The 20,566-nt window shown below is 49.3% G+C and overlaps 5 protein-coding genes across 5 annotated transcripts; 2 read left to right on the top strand and 3 right to left on the bottom strand.

Moving 5' to 3' along the window:
* Positions 1 to 1,641: 1,641 nt before the first annotated feature.
* Positions 1,642 to 3,101, bottom strand: EDB82DRAFT_523768 (uncharacterized protein; the record flags this gene model as incomplete). Its single annotated transcript, XM_025734049.1, has 2 exons — positions 1,642 to 2,424; positions 2,490 to 3,101. The coding sequence occupies 2 exons, from the start codon at positions 3,099 to 3,101 to the stop codon at positions 1,642 to 1,644; spliced, it is 1,395 nt and encodes a 464-aa protein (XP_025584894.1).
* Positions 3,102 to 4,716: 1,615 nt separating this feature from the next.
* EDB82DRAFT_497458 (uncharacterized protein) lies at positions 4,717 to 5,518 on the bottom strand. The gene is made up of 2 exons (XM_065608552.1): positions 4,884 to 5,518; positions 4,717 to 4,824 (listed from the first exon to the last, which is right to left on the bottom strand). Exons 1-2 carry the CDS (start codon positions 5,165 to 5,167, stop codon positions 4,767 to 4,769), a joined length of 342 nt encoding a protein of 113 aa, XP_065464667.1. The 5' UTR covers positions 5,168 to 5,518; the 3' UTR covers positions 4,717 to 4,766.
* A 371-nt stretch (positions 5,519 to 5,889) lies between these two features.
* Positions 5,890 to 7,081, top strand: EDB82DRAFT_474465 (uncharacterized protein; the record flags this gene model as incomplete). The annotated part of the gene is made up of 4 exons (XM_065608024.1): positions 5,890 to 5,943; positions 6,136 to 6,236; positions 6,460 to 6,720; positions 6,895 to 7,081. 4 exons carry the CDS (start codon positions 5,890 to 5,892, stop codon positions 7,079 to 7,081), a joined length of 603 nt encoding a protein of 200 aa, XP_065464666.1.
* Positions 7,082 to 16,474: 9,393 nt separating this feature from the next.
* EDB82DRAFT_523766 (S-adenosyl-L-methionine-dependent methyltransferase) lies at positions 16,475 to 17,532 on the top strand (the record flags this gene model as incomplete). Its single annotated transcript, XM_025734044.2, has 4 exons — positions 16,475 to 16,512; positions 16,649 to 16,793; positions 16,860 to 16,946; positions 17,038 to 17,532. The coding sequence occupies 4 exons, from the start codon at positions 16,475 to 16,477 to the stop codon at positions 17,530 to 17,532; spliced, it is 765 nt and encodes a 254-aa protein (XP_025584889.1).
* Positions 17,533 to 18,860: 1,328 nt separating this feature from the next.
* Positions 18,861 to 19,799, bottom strand: EDB82DRAFT_523765 (histidine phosphatase superfamily; the record flags this gene model as incomplete). Its single annotated transcript, XM_025734041.2, has 4 exons — positions 18,861 to 18,942; positions 18,997 to 19,215; positions 19,298 to 19,564; positions 19,621 to 19,799. The coding sequence occupies 4 exons, from the start codon at positions 19,797 to 19,799 to the stop codon at positions 18,861 to 18,863; spliced, it is 747 nt and encodes a 248-aa protein (XP_025584888.1).
* Between the last annotated feature and the right edge of the window lie 767 nt (positions 19,800 to 20,566).

Below are 20,566 nucleotides of genomic sequence, written 5' to 3'. Positions count from 1 at the left end.
AACGTTGCAAGTGCTTTTATGGGTTCTTTGCCGCTACAACCAAACGTCTCTGTACTCCCTCAACTGTTTTATGAGGTTAGTAGCAATATCTAGCAGGTACTAACCTATCTACTCCCTGCTGTAGACGCCTCTCCCGCTCCCATGCGTTGGCCTGTGTCCCGTAACCCCCAGCCTGACCCTCCAAACCGAAAACAAGAATCGAATTGATGTTCAGTAAAAAGTAGTCTCACCGTGTAAATCTCACTGCGGTATCTGCCGTGTACCCGCTAGAAGTCGTGCACCTGTCTGTCCTTCCGCTTGTTCCCCGCCCTGCTTGTCTCCTCTTCTCTCGTCCCCTCTCCTCTCCTGTCTGTCGTCTGGGATTCATCTCCTCTGACTTTCACACTCCTTTGCTTATAATCTCCCCGGCTCTCACCCTCAACCCCCCTCTCTTGAAGCCCAGTCTACTCTACTATTTGCGTGGCTTGGCTCTAGCAACACTGCTCATATTCCACACACCACAGCACTATCACTATGTATCTCGGCCGTACCAGTTCAGCAGCCCACTGCTAGGCTGCACTGCGCCTTTTGATCTCAAGTTCACCATTGGGTATCTCGCTGTCAAGACCCCTGTAGCTACTTCTACGTCCCCACCCTGCCAATACTGGATGTGCTGTACAAATCAGAACCGAACTTTGAGACATCAGGTTCGGCAAACTGATTGTGACAAGCATCGTGTACCTCATCACATATCACATATCACACAACACCATCGAGCTTCTTCAAAGGCATCTAGCCTTGCTGCCATGTTGCCATTGGAAGTTGGTTTAGGTTTTTAGCTATGGCGATACTCTCATGTACATAAGCAAAAAAATCAACGGTGTCGACAAAAGTCTTCCACCACCCCCACATCCTTTTCTTTGCCATCCTCCCTGATATTGCTTGTGCTCATCTCTTCTCGTGGCATGCATCGCTTGATCAACACGCTCTGACACTCCAACAACTGTGGCATCTCTGTCAATAGATGGGTGGTTCTCTCACTGTCCCCTAAATCACCCCTCTTTTCCATCACCACCAGTACACACTTTCTCCCTCATACCTACCGATGACGGTCGGTGAAGGACCAGACACCGGGCCCAAATGTAGAAACGTAACAAAGCATCAACATGAATCAAAACAAAACCGTATGGTGCCGTGAGGCTATCCGTCTTTCCTGAGAACACACATTTACCGACCGATTAAAAAAAGAATACAGCGACTACTCCAGCCGTTGCTTTTCCGAGCAATCCCTTCCACCCGGTAGAACGAACAGACTGGCAAAAGGCAATGCACATAAGTCAAATTCCAAATAAGAGAAACGTCCAGCAAAACATGAAAACCGAACGGAGGGGTCGTTTGTTGCCAAACTCGCGTCTTTTTCTAGATCTTGAACTTTTTGTCCTGTATTGTTGTCGCGCTGCCCCTCCGCTTTTTGTTTTTTCTTCTTCTCGCGATCACACTCCTGTCTCATCCCGGTCAACGAAAATGTAGGCGGAAGATCGAATTGGATAAGGTATTAAAAGCAAACAATCGTCATCAACTTGTCAGCAAGTATTGTCGTGGGTCGTTTCGACTCTTCCCGTTGACCTGTCCGGCAGCGTCAATCGTAACTCCATTCGCCCGTCAACGGCTGGCGTCTCGTCGACCACTTGGCTGACCTGGTGCAGGTCGGTTAAGCCTGTCGATCATGGTCTTATCAATGTCGTTTTTTTCTACCAAGTTGCTCAGACTCATAATCGATGCATTTCCTCCTTGGGATTGCTGTCCCTGTCGGGCGGGGGTGGACGCACCACTTGACCCATTCTGACCTGTCGGTGACCGCCCTCCAGGTGCAGAAGTTGCATAGCTACCAGTCGCTGCAGCCTGAGGCAGAGTGCCGCTCGTCGGGTTCCGCGGGCTTTGTCTCGCACCTTGGTATGGCGGATATCCAACACCACCTGGGCTACTGTGGTTGGAAAACTCGGCTGGGGATCTTCGTCGTGGGTCTTCGTCTACAGCGCTTCGTGGCGGAGGTAATCTGTAGGCGTCATCTTGCTCCTCTGAAGTCCTACGACGCCGCCGTCCTGCAAGCTGGCTGCCGTCGTCCGTTCTCGCATCTCCGTAAGACGAGAAAGACTCCGTTGGTGACTGGACAGGTGCGTAATAGTTTCCTTGAGGCGGCGGAGCACTAGAATGTTGGTAAGCAGCATGGGGCGGCGGTGGAGGCGGAGGATTGCCTGGTGCCAAAGGTTGACCATAAGCGCCGAATAATTGTGTGCCTGGAGGGACACCTCCTGGTACTGCTGATACAGGTATAAAGGCGGTCGAGCTTGATGAAGAGACAGGCTGGAAGATACATTCTTGGTTCATCCTGGCACAGTTCTGACACTTCCCACCGGGAGCAGTCTGATAGCCGCTGCAACGAATCTACAGGTGGTTAGCATTCTTTGAGCAAGAATTGTTCGTCTCCTCGAACACTGCGAGTCACAAACCTTTCTCTTCCTGCAGTATCGGCAAGCGATTGATGTTCTTTGACGGGGAGCTGCCTGCGCCAAAGGAGGTCCGTTGCCAGGCCCAACTGGAGGATACTCATAAACACCGACAGGATGGTGACGGTAGCCGTTCGGCGGTGGAGGGCCCGGAGGGGGCTGTCCGCGATAGTAAGCATAGTAAGGATCCTGACCATACGGCTCCTGGCCATAGGGAGGCCGGCGGTCGTCGTAGTAGCCACCCCGTTGATCTGGCGGGGGAGGAGGATAGGCTGAAGATCGAGGATCGGATTGGGGTTGCAGAGGTGGAAGGTACTGTTGGGGTTGGCCCGGTGGAGGCTGTTGGCCAGGGGGTGGGTAACCGTTGACGGCATTAGGAGATGCATATCGCGGGTCTGTAGGATAACCACGACCCGGAGCTGCAGGCGGCGGCCCGTAACCGCGAGAGTCATGGATAGAGGGCAAAGTGACTGAGGTAGCCATGGTGCCTGGAGGAGCGTCGGAAGGACGCTGGGCAGTATCCGGTGGTGGAGGATAGTGTGACTGAGTTCGAGGATGACTGTCGTCGGGGCGGCTGTGCTGGGGATACTCTTTTCGGTAGCTGTCGTCGGCCATGCTATGTTGAGACGCAAAGAGCCGCAGATGGGCAAATACGGTCAGCGGCGATGGTGCCAAATGCGTGTGGTTGAGAGTTTTCAAAGATGCTTCTGCGGGCAAGCATTTGGCACGGGAAATAACCCAAGACCAAGACGGAGTGAAAAGGAAATGGTCAAATGATTAGTCCGAGTCGTCGAGATCCTGCCCTGTCCTTTCTTGTCCAGTCGCGCGTACCCTGTCCCGATTGTAAAAGACCGGCGATGACCGATTGCTACAAGCCAAGAGCGAGTGAGTGAATGTATGTCTCAACGGGAGATGACAGCAGATTCCACGAGGTCTTGGGACCGCAATCCAATGCCTGACGGTAGTGATGTTTCCCGAGAGGCGGAAGAGGATAAAAATGGTCTCTGACGTGGGCGGGAAGAGTGCGGCGGGACAGGCCGACAATTATAGCGAGGGAGGGAATGGATGGGAGGAAACTCCGATCCAATCTGATCCACTGCGTGGGAAGAGCCAGGAACCACCTAGCCACCCAACCGTAAATGGAGCCTGGGGTTTTGGGGATTGTGGATTTGCCTGAGTGACTTGGGACTAGGATTTGAGACTTGGGACCGGGACTGGGGGTGAGAAAAGGAAGAAAAAAAAGGAAAAGAGGGGGCACTTCTGGGCCCTTGTTATTTTTTTCTGGTCTTCTACCTGTCTTGTCTTGGGGGTGCGGAAATAGTCAGGTGAGAGACAAAATACTCTCTCCCTCCCACTGTCTCGCTCGTCGTATGTCTGTCTGCAAGAGGAGATATCGCAACTTGCTTCTCCGATACGACAGAAGATCTCGAATAAGGCGATTTGTCTTTTTTTTCTCCTTTTTTTCCAGGTCTTTATTTTCCCTCTCGTTTTGCTGCTTCTTTCTTTCTTTTTCTTGCGAGACTGCTTAGCGACAAGACCTCTTTGGTAAAATTGCTGCTGTTTTGTTTAGTCGTAACAGGTCAGGCGACTCGAGCAACTACCAAGCGTTCCTATTGTTTGTATTGCAAGAGTCGACAAGAGGGAAGACGAGGTTGAGAGTGGAGAGTTGAATGTTTGAGAGACGTGGTGGTGAAGGAAAGTTAAGTCAGAAAGGTGCAGACATAACCTTCGCAAGGTCCGTAGTTGAGAGGTGTGTACCTGAATACCGCCTCCAGTTGTTAACACTGGACCATGCCTACAGCAGGTGCATGCCGTTGCGGCGACAAGGAAGTGGGGAAGAGCGCGCGCCAGAAGTAGGTAAGTACTACATAATGAGGTTCAAGGATGGAAGGGGGTGCTACTATTTATTTAGAAGGGTAAGTCTAATAGGGGCATCGATTGAATGTGTGAGGGTAGCTGCAGGTGCAGGTGCAGCGTAGGAGAAAGACAGTCTAAGGTGGACAAGTGGCGGAGACCAGGGCGGGAGTAATGGGGCGGATGGGCCGGTGTCGTGCCGTTCCCAGGGAGCCGGCCCCATGGAGCCCAGCTAGCACCAAGGCCACTTTGGGTACAGTACCTACAGTTCCCATCTGGCTCTGTAGCCCCGTAAGCCTACTGTGAGTACTGTACTGCAGGCCCGTAGATACAGGCCGGCCGCATGTACCTTCCCTCACCTTACCTTACCTGCGGACGAGATGAAACAACGACTAAGCCAAGTCAAGTCTATCCATACCTACAATGCTAAATGAAAGTCAGCCGAGATTGTCCATCCAAGACGAACCACAGAGCCCAATAGAGTGTATTCGCCAGACAAACACATATCAATTACCTGAGTACCTACTAACATACTTAGGTCAGCGGGCAACAAGTGCAGGGGATACCACAAGCGCAGCAGCGTGAATAGAAGGAAAATGGAAAGTGTAGAATCGAGTCCAGAGCGTTTCTGGCGTGAAAGTCAAAGGCCAGAGGCCCAGCCAGGAGCTGAAATGACCAGCTGAGCACGCGCCAGCTATAGCAGAGTGGATTATACATTGCAGTAGTAGTGGTGACGGGTACACAGTCGTCAAAAGCCTGACGTCCCTGGACGAGGTAAGAGTAAGGCTGTACCAGGCTACGTAGTGATTATAACAATAAAATAACATTAGCCACTCGTAGCCTCATGGTCATGGACGGGCCTTGAGGAACGGACCGTCAGCGATAGGACTGGGATCTGAGTCTTTGTTTCTCCGTCCAAGCCGGGGTCGCTCTCAGTCAGTTCAAACAGATGACGCGGTGAAATCAAGCGCGTCTCTCTCTCTACTTGACGCACTATAACAAACAAATGAGGGGGGAAAAGAAGAAGAAAGAGGCTTGCCGTGGAGAGCTGGGAACTTTCGGCGGCGTCTGAGGCTGTCGCCTCTAATAAGCTTTGGCTTGGGCCTGTCTTTCATCGTGTTGGGCATTCTGCTCAACCTCAGAACGTGGAGCTACAATAGGCGTCAAGAGACAATAGTAGCCATGTGAAGTAATGAATTGCTAATAGAGGCAGGTAAAATATGGATGGATGGATGTACAAATCAGCCGAATTCTTCACCTAACGGAATGCAAGTCAACCACATCTCAACGGGCACGGCGCCTCCCTCCCTCGAATACCGTAACCTCGACTTAGCCATGCTTTGCTTCAACGCTAGCAATCTCAACCAAATCTCCATCAATAGCGTAGTATTCTTTGACCTACTTGGTGCTATTCGAAAGGGCACTGGATCAAAGAGAATTTATAGAAGCACAAGGTGAAAGAACCAGGTGTGCCAGTTGAATACTAAGGTGAACGAACCCGAAACTAGTATTGGACCACAAAGACGCGGCAATTCAAGGTTTAATGCCCATGGCTGCAGAAGTCAAACTACCGCGAGGTTCACCCGTCGCCAACCGGCTCAGTGTGAGTGAGATCAGTCGCAGGCATGATGGGTGGCAGACTGCTGTAGTTTGAGTGAGGATAAAAGCCATCTGAGTCATACAGTATGGGGCAACGAAACACACCCGACAGCCCTGAACAACATCCATTTCGTTCAGTACATTCCCTGTTCCATATCGTGACAGGAATTGCTTCAGAGGCTCTGATGATTGACAGACAACATACCTAAGTGAGGAGAAGGACATGAGGTTCATGGCATACCTACCAAGAAGGGAGGGGCGTTTTAGCGCGGTAGTCTGTCCCAGCAGTAAGGAAAGGTATAATATAGATAGGTAGGTCCCGAACAGAACTTCCAAGTGAGGCCAGTAAACCAGGCCAAGGTAAGGCACGAAAATGGAATACAACAGAGCGGCACAGATCATTGCAAAGAAGAATTGGTGCTGCTAACCCAGTGCATGGTTTCCTGCAGCACACAGCCCTGCCCTGCCCCGACACACCACCTTGGCCTTGAACCAAGAATCGGCTATTGCATGAGACCAGTGGTACCTTACAGCAGCCGAGGGCCAAACAATCAGCCGATACGGCGCCTGGCGATAGGTCCGATCAGGGAGACGCCGGCCAAACCCCAGCTGGAGTTGGGACCTTGAAGCAAAGCTCCAGCCAAGAAAGATCACGTATCCCACAACTGACAGGAGTTGGAAATAGCACTTTCATGAATGTGTGCGCGTGTGTGTATGCACGGGCAAGCAAGCGTCTCGTGTGGGCCTGGTCTTGTCCGACCAAGGAAGACAAACAAACAGTGTGCGTGCGTTGAATTAAGAATGATAAAAAGAGTTGAAAAGCTCGTGAAGGCCCGTTTGGAAAAGTCATAGTTGATCGACGTACGTAAGAGCTGGGAGGAGGGTACTGATAGCCTGGAAATGGCCGAACCTATCAGCTGTCAGATCTGCCATGAGCTTGGAACCGACTTACTAGATGTGGTCTCAACCTGACCCAAGACGTCGTATCCAATTCCAGTCAGATAGGCCATGGTCAACTTAACCATCTCTACAGGGAGACCAGAAAGGCCGGATCTGGCCTTGGCTATGGATATTGCAAAGAATATCTTTATGTGTTGTGTTTTTTTGCTACTGGTTTCGCAACAGCACAAGTGCCCAATTAAGGGTTGGTGTGCGTGTTAATCTGCCAGGATTCCTGGGCACCTATCCCTTCGGTTGGGAACAGGGACAGAATAATAAACGCTACTAGGACGTTGCGTTGCGGGCGGAATGTCTTAGGATCTTTTTTGGAGCCCTGAACCTTGGGCTGCGTGGTCTGGGGTCCTGCGCTTGTTCCCGACGGCGGGTTGCAGAGACGGCCGCAGGATGCACCACCAGCGTGGTGTAACAGGGCGTGTCAGATGTGCTGGGTGTGTAGATTGAACCAATTGCCCTAGTTGTATTCTGTCCAAGATGAGCAAGAGGGGTCGCCGTCAAGGTGTGGGTTTGTACCTTTACCACCATAATGTTGAGAGGAGAGAGCAACTGAACCCTGGCAACGGTCGTGGGACCTGGCTGGAACCTCGGTGCGGCGGATTCGAAGCCATGGAAGACGATAGTGGGAATGGCCGACACAGTTAGCTAGTGTCAGTGTCCCATCCATGCGAATGCCCTTGGTATAATTCATGCAGCTCGACCGCCCTCTGCCACCAAGGTCACTCGCAACTTACTAGTATGACGGGTGAGCTGTGACTGACTGTTCCCTTCACAGTTCACCATTCCATTCTTGTCAAGTCTCACATGTGCCCCGGTTGAGATTTCATTGTCTTCAAGTCAATTTTGTATCATTCCTTCGGGTCAAGAGCTGCCGCGTAGATACCTAAAGCAGAACTCAGCAAGAGTAGCATGATCAACATGTATGTATATGCTTGGGCGAAACAGATTGATTCGCAGAATGTGCCGCTCAGTAACTTGTCTATCGAACAAGCTGTCAACCGCACACATTGATCACAGGTCCTTCGAGATGTTGATGTAACGAGGCATTGATTTGACTTGATGGAAACGAGTAAGTAATAGATAGCTTGACGACTTTGCGTTATTGCGGGAGGAAGGCCAGGTTTTGCCAAATGATCGCGGGTTACCTGGGACGGTCCGGCCTGCATTGGTATGGATGCTGATGCTGGGCACTCAGTACAAGGGTATGGTTCTTGGGACGCTACAACGCTGGGACCTGCGATCCTCTCTCTCCCCACGCCACCCTGTACAGAGTACCTATTCGTGGTGAACACGTACCTGGGTACCTAATGTCAGAACTACTGCCGCCGTGCGGCAGAGCAGGAGAACCGTTACAGTTCTTGACGGCATTGTCGGTGAACACACATCTCCTTCTTCCGATTTAATTCTTCAGTTAATACCATATCAGACCATATGGTATTAGTTGTATGGCTTCACGTTTCAAGCCCTGATCAACCCGACTGGGAGGGGAGCTCACGACTAAGTGTCATGATGCTCTCATCCAGGCAGTGGCCAATCACCGTTGAATGGTGTAGGCATTCATCAATGGCAATATACGAACAGGATCATCAGAATGTGATGAAAGCCTCCATCACCCTTCTTGAACGTGATGTCGTTCCTAGAAGACAAGCGAGGGACTGCAGTACAACTAGCAAGCACCAGCTCCCATCCTCTCACCGCTATGGATGGTATCGAGGGAGTAGTCAGCAACGAGATAGCCATATCGCCGCATTAGAATATGTCATGGCATGATAAGAAGCATGAAGGGTTCTCAAAAGTATTCCTAGTCGCATTAAGAGTCGTTGATTCTCTGGTGTTTACTAACCCCTAGTAATATCGGCAAACAAATCTGCGTATAACCTTTGGGCGTGATTGCTCAATACGACGCAGCGCTTTCTTGAGTCGACACTGTCATGTAACAACTCTCGCATCGGATTGTCTCGAAAAGGGAATACCTTTAAACCGCGGTGTAGGTACGATGCCGGAAGCTACCCTGCAATGCCAGGAGTTCCAAGATTGTATGTTCAGTATGATTAAGTTCTCTTCTGGTGGCCTAGAGCATGAATGTGAGTTAAAATGTTGGTAGAATCTTGTATCCATACCATCGAGGGTTACCTGGGTATACCAAAAGGTTGGTTGTTGTCCAGTCCAACAAGGGCTCATTATTGCTGGATGATATCTGTCAATATGATGCAGTGCGGTTCAACCCGCAACTTTCAATATAGCGCCGGACTTGATAACCCAACGCACTGTGAATCCCCGCCTAAACACGAGGGCATCTAGCACGTACATCCATTCGCTTACCACCCCTGCTTCGTCGCCCATGTGCCCTTAATGTCCCTTTCCCTTACCCTTCTTGGGTCTGGCACCACTCCTTGACAACCCCCTTGGGTGACGAGCATCCACACGACCAAGACGACTCATGCAGGTCGACAACATTCAACTCCATGCTCACTCATCGGCGCCATGTCATATTTGGCTCGGACCAGTCAGACACGAGAAGGCGCACAGTGTGTTTTCAGACAAATCCAACAGAACGGGTGCCTTGCGCTTTTCCACGCAGTAGATCGGGCCATGGCACACAACACACAGACAGAGGCTTTGCTTTGCATGCCTGATGACCCCTCAGGATTGCTCTATCAGTTTCATCCCTCATGGCTCAAGACTGCATGTTTTATTTTATAATTTAGTCAACCTCCACATGGCTCAAAACTCTTCATCAGAGAAACACCAAGGGTCGAGTTAAAGAAACTGATTGGCGTCTTGGTTCGCTTGTGTTTGCACGTTTGGTCTCAACTTCGTACTATCAGCGTGGCGAGTTATCCTTACGCATCAAGTTATGCTCTGCCGGAACCTCTAGCCACGATGTCGAACACATTTGTCTATATCAGACGTATTTCGATTGCTGAGGTGTATTGAGAAACAAAAAGTAATAAATAAATCAATTAACACATACAGAAATGAAATATGTTACTGCTGATCTGTGAGAGGTTTGGTTAACACAACAAGCAAGTTTCCATGCCGAACACCAAGCCTTACTAATCATTATCATCATCGTCATGACAGGATTTGCTGCGGATGGCCACAATAGACAGGGTTGTTTTTGAAACGATCTCGCTCAATGCTCACTATGCCGGCTGCAAATAAGCGAGCGGCGTTGTGGATGGCACGACGGACTGACTGCTCATCCCGATTCCGGAGTGTACTGAGCCATTAATGTAAATAATAATGTGATGCAGGCCGACAGGTCAAATCTCCCGTCATGACAAGCCTGGGGTTCAGCTCAGCTATTGGCTAGCTGGTCTTGTGACCACACCGAATCGTTGGATGCTGGATCGTTATGTCTTTATCGCCCGTGGCCCGTTGAGTGTCACGAACTCTCACTGTGGAGCAAGGCTCCGGTTCTCTGGAAACCGAAATGGATTTTTTTTTGGCGCTATCAGGGACGGTGCTTGTTCATACAATTGCTATCAACCAATTAGAGCTTGAATCCTCCCTCTCATCTCTAGCCACATCCAAGGCACGGGAGCGGCGGCCTTTGAGGCTTCTTTAGTTCTGGGCAATGAAAGTCTGTTTTGGAGGGCGTGTTTTGGGAAAGGCTGCGCTTGCGGAGCTTCGAGTAAGTGTGTGGACACTCATCAGCTGAAAACAATGCTACAACAGATCTGTAATGTATAACGGACTGAAGAGAAAGCGTGAGACACAACCATAATGAATTGCATCCTTCGTCGTAACATCCTGACCATTAGCGTCATAGGTGGGATGGATGGACCAACAAGTCATTTGCGTCAGATTGCTGGTATCCATGATGCTCAGAGAGCCGAGAGCCTAAAACCCTTTGTTAAGCACGGCTGGGGGATTGGACGTCTTGAAAATAAGAACCAGCCACGACCGCCAGCGTGGCCTGCTTGTTCGTACTTGAGCCGCCCACAGAGAAGGCTCATCCCGTCCCGTGTACTACGCCCAAACCCTCCTTCATCATGCATTTCCCTTTCCCATTCGCCAATTGTGCGATTCTTGATGATGACCTTGTCAAACAATGCAAACCAGTAATGCACGATGTTACGCTTTTGCTTGCCCGTGCAGGACAATATGCATCTTTGATACGTGTAAGAAGACCGAAACCCACATTTTGGTGGTTGGTGGTTGGTAGGCTATGCTCGTGGTGATGGAGACACGCAGCCTTTCCCAGAACTGGGTTGTTGACCGCCAGACGAGAGAAGAAAGCCGTTACTAACGCTGGTCAACGCCGTCGCTATTAACCCATGTATTGGCCTTCGGCACGGACAATGTCGCGGGACTTTCAAAATGGTAAACTCGGCTAAATTTTCTAGTGTACGTGGACCGCCGACGGCCACTCTGCATGTAGTCACAGAGTTGAGGTGCATATGATCCTGACCGTATTGTCTGTCACCCATCAGTCGATCCATTGATGGTGAGACACGCACCGAGAATGGCGCGCGGCGGTTGATGTGAGATAGGGACATTAGTTCATATAATCACTAGCACTGGAAAGCAATAAGTTTGTGATTCAACTGCCGGTAAGCAAGTGAAGGGTTACGCATTCATTCATTCATTCATAGATAGCATAGGTAATTTGAAATGGCTCGTGAGGAGTGCATACCTAGGTACCTTCTTCCATGGTAATCTGACGCATTGGCTGTTTTCTAGTGGGCCCGGGGTGGTGCCGTCTGACCATACGGGGCATGCGGCTTGCGGCTTCTAGGTGCGCGTCGGGCCGCAAGGGCTATCCCGTCTAAGAAAGGGAAGGGGTTTGAAGGGAGATAATTTTTGCCAACCCGGCAAGCCGCGTCAAGTCTGCTTCACGTGAATTGCCTCCAGGATTTCCCTCAACGGGTGGAAGGTGCAGCCCGGCAGCCAGCCATCCTTCCTACCTGGGATACAATCCATCAATGATCAATTGCTGACCCTGGGCAAAGCTCGGTTGCAATACGCCTCCTCACGGGACATTGCGTGTCCAACCTTGTCGTATGCTCATCGAATTGTAGCAGTCCCACTGTGTATGTCGGTCGCCCAGAGCTGATATCCAGCCTACAGCAAGCGTGGTGCGCTAGATCCTGGCGATGGGGAGTGGTATGGTTAGGGTGTGCATTGACAGGACGCATCTATCTGGGAGCAGATGTTACATAGTAGCATGAACAGGACAACTGTGTACGCGAACACGACCTATGCGCTGTGATGGGGCGCGATGGGGTACGCTGTTGTATCAGCGCCTTCGAATATACATATCTTCATCCATCCAGAGAGCAGGGGCAGAGTGCTGGCGTTGGAGGCCTAGGTATTGTGTGCCACTTGTCTGCTAACCCCTAACTGTTCGCTTAGACAAGCGGAGCTGCTTGAACCCCCGGCCTACATAAGACCATGACAGTATCGCAAACTGGCCTATCAAATCACAGAATCATTTGTGTTCCAATAGGAACAGGCGGCCTTGTCTGTCGTCTCCGAAGATGGTCAAGTAACTGGAACGGCAGCAGCCCTTGCAATCGAAACAAACGACATCGAGATGGTGGTTACCTTCCTCACATGATGGCTGGGACATGGTATGTTAGAAAAATGCAGATGACGGTCTAAACCCCTCGGCGTCTCTGATCTTTCTACTCACATGACCAGAGTGAGCTGCAGTAACAGGGAGCATCGAAGTGGACAGACCCTGACGAGTCATATTAGTAAAGATACACGTTTTGATGACCGGACATACTATATCTAAAATATGTCAAAACGATGCCAGCGACAAAATAAGTACATATATACCATCTTTAGGCACCGTGTTGTTGAGCAGCTGTAGATGGAATAAGATCACACGCTGTAAACTCGTCTGTGGCTAATCGAATAAGGGCAGTGTGGCGCATGAAGGCAACTCAATGCAACGCCCGATATTCCACCAGGTAACTGAATACCCAAAGTAATGAGGAATTGAATTCATGGAAGAACGGATTAGCATCTTGGTAATAGATATTATCTAGGTAATGACTAATGTCCGTAGAATTTGTGCCAGGGTAGGAACGTGAAATAGAAGCCCAGGGTTACCTAGGCAAACAGGTGCGCGTTGGTAAAAATCGTACCTGTAGTGGAAGTGACAGTCAAATTAGGAAGGAACGCTTGATTTCCATGCCAATTGCCCTCTGCCAGTTGTTCATCGCTTAACCCTCTCAATATGTCAATTTTTGCAAGGTAATCTAAACATTTCAAGAAACTCACGCTTGAGTCGCCGGGACTCATGCTCTTGAAATTCTATCTCTATTTACAGATTCTCTTATCCTCTGCTTGTACCACACCCTCGCTTTACTTGGCAAGGGGCTCTTCCTCCGCCGGCCTCTAACAAAAGTTGCCTTTTCTTTTCCCCCTTCTCCTGTTTTCTTCGGCAATGGCAATAATCAACCCCCTTTCCTCCATTGATACAGACAGGTACACACGAGGTACACAACAAATTCTACGGTTAGGAATTGTAGTGCCACTTGCAATTGTCTTATCAACAACATGCAGGAGTCGTCGAGTTAGACCAATATGTTCTACCACACAGAACAGTGCCAGAATGCTACACTCAAAAACCAGAAGCAGAAAATGCAGCTTGGGAGACATTGATTTGTGATAAACCCTGTCACTGAGCATTGGAGTAGTGATATTACCCAGTAAGAATAACCAGGAATGCTAAAGTAGAGGGTAGTTCTATGACAATTTCTTATTGTTGAGTTGGCGCACGACCGTGCCATGACTTGACACATGTCGCACTTTGACTAGGATGAACAAACGGCTGGTGTTGACTAGGCTTGCCACAGTCAGTCTCTCAGTACGGAAAAAGCCCAGCCAACAAGTGAGAAATACACTCTGTAGTACTGTACGGTACAAGATCGGCAAGGGAGATTCAGGTCGATGCACCGATTGATATCAGGCTGTGATATTGCAGTAATGGCTACATGCACCGCAACCGGCATCTACCATATCACACCGACACTTTTCAATTTCAACCAACCAACCTTATAGGACAGTAGTACTAGTACTCATAATAACTCACCATTTCTTCTCCTGGAAAACCTGGGGTTGGTGTCAAGATTGACATTAGATGACTTGAACCACACCATGCTTGTCTGCCATAACCAGGGCTCCATCGCATGGGCCCACCTCAATTGGCCTGGCTCAGGCAAGGCCCGGTCCGCCAATCGCACACGTCGAGCTACAGTCACGTGATGCAAAGCTCATGCGGAAGACCCCTGCGAGCTCGGGTAGACTGCATGTCTCCCGCGATCAGTCCCGGTTTTACTCGGGTGCCGTGGCTTTAATGGTCGGGCCGCCATACCTTAATGAGACAGGCGAGGTTACCGTGTCATGGATACGATTGTTGGCTTGGGGGGTGAGCTGCTTGAGCTTGAAAAGGGAAAGAAAAAAGAAAAGACAAAAAAAAGGGGAAAATAGGTTGCATAGCCAATCATTCAATTGTTCTTTTAATTGGGTGCGACAGACCCCCTCTCCCCCCCCTCCCCCTCAAAAAAAAAAACTATCTCTGCTGGGCCGTAAAAAGCAATATGCATGCAGAATGGACTCTCAGATGGTGAGGATGACAGAAGAAGAAAAGGAAAACAAGAAAATGAGTGTAAGGGTCAACAGCTGTTGTAGCTGCATTCATCCATCAAAGCCTGCCACGTCGCAATTTTACGGCGCGGCACGGTCGCTGGTCACCTTGCGCCATCCCGGGCTGCATGTCATCCCCTACGCCGCCATGGGTATGTGATACTGCACTGTACTGTACCGTGTTTGTTGTACAGTGCGAATATACAAGGGTACACGAGCCGATGCTTGCTGTTCCTATTCCAATATTGGAAGAGAACCCGCAGTCAGCCAGCCCCTTACTGAGTCCCCCTGGTCTGCAGAGGATCATGCCAATTGCATTAATCCAAGTTTTGCCCACAACTTGGTCTCAGTCTAATCTGACAATAAACCCACAATGCCAGAACAATATGTTATCCATCCGTCTAACGATCCGGTTGAAACCGCATCAAGCAGCTTTATTTGTAACAAACGGCACTGCGAAAAAGCAAGACCAACGATGCATACAGGTACACTCCTCCAGCACCACGAGACCTCGCCTACATGCACGGCAACCTGCAGGCTGAAGAGTGCGCGTTGGCTTTGTCTGTAGTCACTCATTGTATGATGAGATGGACCCCCTTGTGCGAAAACACGCCCCAAAATCATGCTTGCTTCGTTGAGTACACCTCACATCTGCCTTTTACGACGCGTGTCGAAGGGGGTTTATTGCAGCGTTTTTGCTCATTCCAAGTATTTACCACCTAGGTAGGCATGCACGTTTGCGACACAGGTGCTGTACAGTTAGTACAATTGGAGTCATCATAAGCAAAAAAAAAAAAAAACATGTCTGTTACCGGTACCAAATACAAACTGTGCCGAGCGACGGTGAGCGTGCAGTAACTAATATCTGAGATTATGAGCATCGAATGCAGTGACAAAATCAGGGCGACGAGGTGGACAATAACCCCTCTACATCAAAGATGCTTGCCCTTTCAGTATTCATCTGATGAGTTGGATAATCTTTCATGGTCATCTCTTAGCTCCTTTACTCGCTCACCACGTTGGCAGTCATCGTTGGGTATACAAACAGGAGACCCATGTCGTCTAGGAAGGCAGATATATCTACCTGACACACAAAGCAAGGGGATAGACATGGTTATCATATTAGCAGACCCAAGATGCACCAACATACGGATACCGCTTGCGAATAATGGAGATTTAATTATCCCTTCCAGACTCACCGATCAGCGCTGACCATGATCAAACCCCATCCTCCCTTTCTTCTCTTCGGACTTGCGTACATCAAGCCTCACAATGCAAATTCCGACGAACCAATACTCCACGGATGCGGCTACCTGTCTGCCGCATTTGCACACGTTCTATTTTAATTGCTGACCCCTCCCTATATTTGGTGCACTGTCAATCGTTGGCGGACCGGCGCGCTCTTGCTGCCGCAGGACCAGGGTCATTCCATTCGACTTGGATCTGGACCAGCTGTCTTTGGATTGAGATGTGCTCAAGGCGACCAAGTTCACTGTAGTGCATTCATAAATGTAATCCAAGCCACAGAACCCCTAGCCTGCCCCGACTTGTTGGGTTAACATTCTGGCTACTAATAAATGCATTGCAGTATGACTTGGGCAGGGCACCAAAGTTATTACTTAGTAACTTACCTATGTTGGTCTAGAGCACTGCAGCCGCCCTTAGTCCAGCTCTCGGGGACTTCAATTGCGGGGGTCCTTTTCTTTGTCATCGACATTGGATCGCTCGCGGAGATATCCTCATAAGTCTGCGACACGAGGTAACTGCCCGAAAACTCCCCGGCCTTCCGTATAAAATGGCCAAACTGGACAAACGACAGATGCTTGTCTAACAAGACAACCGCCGCATTTAACACTCTGTGAAACCCTGTTCCGGGCTCTCAACAAGCACACGTTTGTCTTATGAGACACTACCCGTTTCTCTTCTTGTACAACCTGTCCTCTATCGCATTTGGCACCAGTAACGACTCTGTCACCATGACCGACCTAGTGTCTGAAAACCAGGCTTACTTTGGGTACGTAAATATATTTGGCGAACACTGTATTGAGGCCAGTTCTGTTTGACGCTAGCACACCATGGACGGCGTGGGTGTTAGCCGTCCTGTGCTGCACGGTTTAGTGCAGTTAATCGCTAATGCAGTGCAATCACAGAAAGATCGCCAACGAGTACGACCAACGCAACGCAGATGCGATCGTGCAGTTGGAGCACAGTATTCAGCGCAGGATCCCATTTATCGGCATCAAGCAAAACGGCAGATTGCTAGACTACGCATGTGGTACTGGCATGCTGTCAAGGGTGAGCGGTTCCGTTCCATGAGATGCAACTCAAGAAGGTTAAATTAAAACTGACGGTGCATTTCAGGTGTTGGCACAGCATACGAGTGAGGCTATTGGTATCGATCTTTCCGAGCATATGGTTAATGTATATAATACCCAGGCTCAGAACCAAGTCAGTGATACCCTCCAACGAAGAACCCCAGCCTATTATTGGCCGGATGTTCGAGTCTCCAGGCATGGTGAACTATCCTAACAAGACGCAGGGCTCTTCTCGACTGGCCTTTCAGGGCAACTTGGCTGATCCTACAGACGTCTCTCCTGAAGCCTTTACAGACTCCAAGTTCTTCGGCTTCGACGTTGCAGGTGTAGGGCTCGGATTCCATCACTTTGACAAACCTGATCTGGCGTCTAAGAGACTGGCCGAGCGTCTCAAACCTGGGGGTGTTCTTTTCATCATCGATTTTGTCGCCCACAAGATAAATCCCCAGGATGCCGCGAAGCGTGGTATCGCGCACCATGGCTTTTCAGAGGAACAAATCAGGAAGATGTTTGAGGACGCTGGTCTTACCGACTTTGCCTACCAAGAACTCCCAGAGCCTATTACATTCAAGGATCCGATGGGCCATGGCCATAACCACGGACACACACATGATGGAAGACACGCCGATGGCAAACACGGGCATGGAGAGGGCTATGATGACCACAAGGGCCATTCCATGACCAAGCGAGTGTTTATCGCCAGGGCATCGAAGCTCTAGTACTTTGATGGCTGTGCCTTTCTCATTCAGATGTACTTGGGATTGTGAACTCTAGTAATAGAAAGGCCTGGACAAGATCCTCTATCGTCACAATGGCATAATTACTAATTGATGAACAATTCAGAGGTCCGACTACTACTACTACTACTACTACTACTACTACTACTACTACTCTCAGCCGTTTCAATCGATCGATTGATCTCAATACGTTTATGGCAGCTAAACATTATGCCCTGTACTACAATCTATACAAATAGTGTCATGTCATTCCACATGACAAAATATCTTTGTTAAGGCCAGCTAGGGCCTTGCGCGATTACGTAGTATAGTACCGCATCATCCTCGGGCACTGGAATAAAAATTTACACTTGACCTAAATTATGAAACCCAACTGCAATCTAGGAGTGGGCTGACCCATGTGGATATTGGGTTGCACTTCAGAAACACGGCTTCAAGGGCTACCTGCCCGGCAAGTGTAACCCAACTTCTCCTCTGCTGTCCGATAAATCTGGGATAGACCTAATCAGTCCGGATAACTTCATTCTTGAGCATTCCCTTCACACCCTTATATCAGCTGGACCGTCCCGTCCCGCTTTTGCAGCTGACCGGTAAAAGTTTCTTGATAATATGACGTGCGGATACGTTCTTCTTCCGGTGATAGCCATCATTCTTTATTATCAAGGGATACCGTGAACTATGCTTGGCGTATTACTCGACATACTTGGAGTACATCATGCGAAATTGGCCATGACGTCTTCGAGCTAATGGGTTCGAGAAGGGAGACACTGGTTTGTCCGGTGCGGCGCGATCCCGTGTCTAGGACACAAGGAGTGATATCATGTGCGTGCCGCCTCTTTCAGCCTCATCCGTGCTTCCAGAGCGTCCAAGTATGGGGTGGACTGAGTTGTGCGACGAGGCGTTGTGCTTTTGTAGCGTTTCGTTACACGCCCTTCTTCACTAAGAGATATTCGGATTAAGATTGCTGAACTAGTGTGAAACAGTTTTGATTGTGAAGGCGGTGACACCGAACGGAGGTTTAGTCATTTGCGTCAAAGACACCAGCGTAGAGAAGGCCTCTCCCTCTCGGGACCTGGAGTCGTCTGTGCAAGGTCAGCTTCGATTCTTGAAACATTTGCTGCTTGTGTAATGATAGGTGTAATATCAGAAGAATGTCTGCTCGGCGGGAAATTATGTATTGCCATCCCTGGACTAGGGCGACATGGCCCAGATGTTGGTGTGATCTTGGAAGCAAGTTTATTAAATGACCAATTATATAGTTTAACAAACCACCAAGTGGAATGCACTTGGAGGTATGGCATGTGCAGTGGCTAATTGTCTTGGCCATCTAGTTCAACCACGAAGGCGCCGCCCAACAAGAGTGCTGGTTCTTCGATTCTGTGATGTTCATAACTTGGGCAGCATTAGCATCCGTGTACGTGAAGTGGCCGCCGTATTACAACTTACCTCAGAGTTCCGACACCACCTGCTTCTAGCAAAAAGGTTGGACCTTCTCGCAAAGCATAACCAGCCCACCTCATGGCAAAAGCACGAAGGATGTGTCCATGAGCAACAAGTAAGACATCACCACATTGTTCGCTTCTTTGGTTCATGGCTGGCTTATGCCATTTCTCTCGAATCTCTTCTATCAATTGATCGAGTCTCCTGGTGACATCATGCGGGCTCCTAGTAACAATGTTAGATTGACAAGATCATTGATGAAGGTGGGAAAAGAGTATAGGGTAAGTTGAAGATCGGGTTCACTTACTCTCCACCTGGACAACCATCCTTCCATATATCCCAGGACCCCTTGATCCCCTTTTCGGCTCTGATCTTGCGAATTTCAGGAGATGTGATTCCTTCGTAGTCACCATAGTCCCACTCTCGGATATAATCTGTCACTTCGACCTCGGCCTCACACTGCAGGCCAGTCCCATCAGGGGTGTCGCCGTGTGGTGTCCAGGGTAGAGGACGGCTCAGTCCCAGATTGAGCAGTTCAAATGTACGCTGAGCACGCTTTCGGGGTGATACATAACTGTGATATATGTTAGCCTGTACGATAAAAAAGAAGAGCAAAGGAATGCGACTCACATATGAGCGATCTTCTTGGGAGCAATGAGACGGTCCGGGCCGACAAGAGCCTTTCCCGTTGCCTTCACGCGCTTCTCACCATTGGCAGTAAGAGGGATGTCAGTCAGGCCAGTATGACGACCATCAAGCGACCACTCTGTCTCACCGTGGCGAATGAGGAAAACACGGGGGGTTGACATGGTTTAATGCTCAGTGAGAAGGATTGAATGATCTCTGGAATCTGGCTAGGGAAATGAAGAAGAAGCTTTTTTAAGTCTCGCAAAGCAGCCCAAGACTGTCTTTATTTGAGTTAGCACTATTCTCCAAATGGTGAATTGGAAAATGACTTGACATGAATATAGCCTATGAAGGTGGGGTTGAACAGACCACGCTCAAGTTTCGGAAGCTGATGTTGAAGAAGGAGGGAAAGGCAACTTTTTAATAGTCCAGCTTATCAGTAAGCGACTGGTATATTTGGAGAAGCACTAGGAAAATAGACAAGAGGTGCAAGTTTGAGGGAAAATGGATTATATCGAAACTTGTTTTTGGTGTTGCGGTGGATGGATTACGTTTGAGTGACAAACCCCGCCATTAGCCAGGTAATGTCTTATGAGAGGGGCAAGTCACTTTCCGTCTGCCCCTAATATCGTTCCTCCAATATATGAGGTAGGCAGGTAGTTACTTAGTAATTATATTACTAATGGGGGAGTAGGTCAGAGAACCCTCAAATCGGAATGTGAATAAAGTATTGCCTGTTGTCTGGTGGTTCCAGATGTTGACAGTTGTTAAGGTACGAGGTGGTTGCGACGAAACTCGGCCAGAAACAATGTATAATTACAAGACACATAATCACTTAAAGTACGCACATATCTACCTGTCAAATCAGATCAGTTTCTGTGATCATTGAGGAAAGTTATAAGTTCCCTATCAGTAGGAGGTAGGCAGTACTAATAATCCAGCCAGTTAT

Source organism: Fusarium venenatum (assembly GCF_020744135.1).
Source record: "Fusarium venenatum strain MPI-CAGE-CH-0201 chromosome Unknown EDB82scaffold_2, whole genome shotgun sequence".
In the NCBI taxonomy this organism is placed as follows: Eukaryota; Fungi; Ascomycota; class Sordariomycetes; order Hypocreales; family Nectriaceae; genus Fusarium; species Fusarium venenatum.
The sequence above is the reverse complement of the archived record's forward strand: the minus strand, read 5'-3'. Positions and strand labels throughout refer to the sequence as shown.

What these genes read in the sequence shown, in the direction of transcription:
- EDB82DRAFT_497458 (XM_065608552.1), bottom strand. Translation starts at nt 5,167, where the DNA reads ATGTTATTTTATTGTTATAATCACTACGTAGCCTGGTACAGCCTTACT. An exon ending in TCCCCTGCACTTGTTGCCCG is followed by an intron (nt 4,825 to 4,883) that starts CTGACCTAAGTA and finishes TCTGGCGAATAC; the next exon opens with ACTCTATTGGGCTCTGTGGT.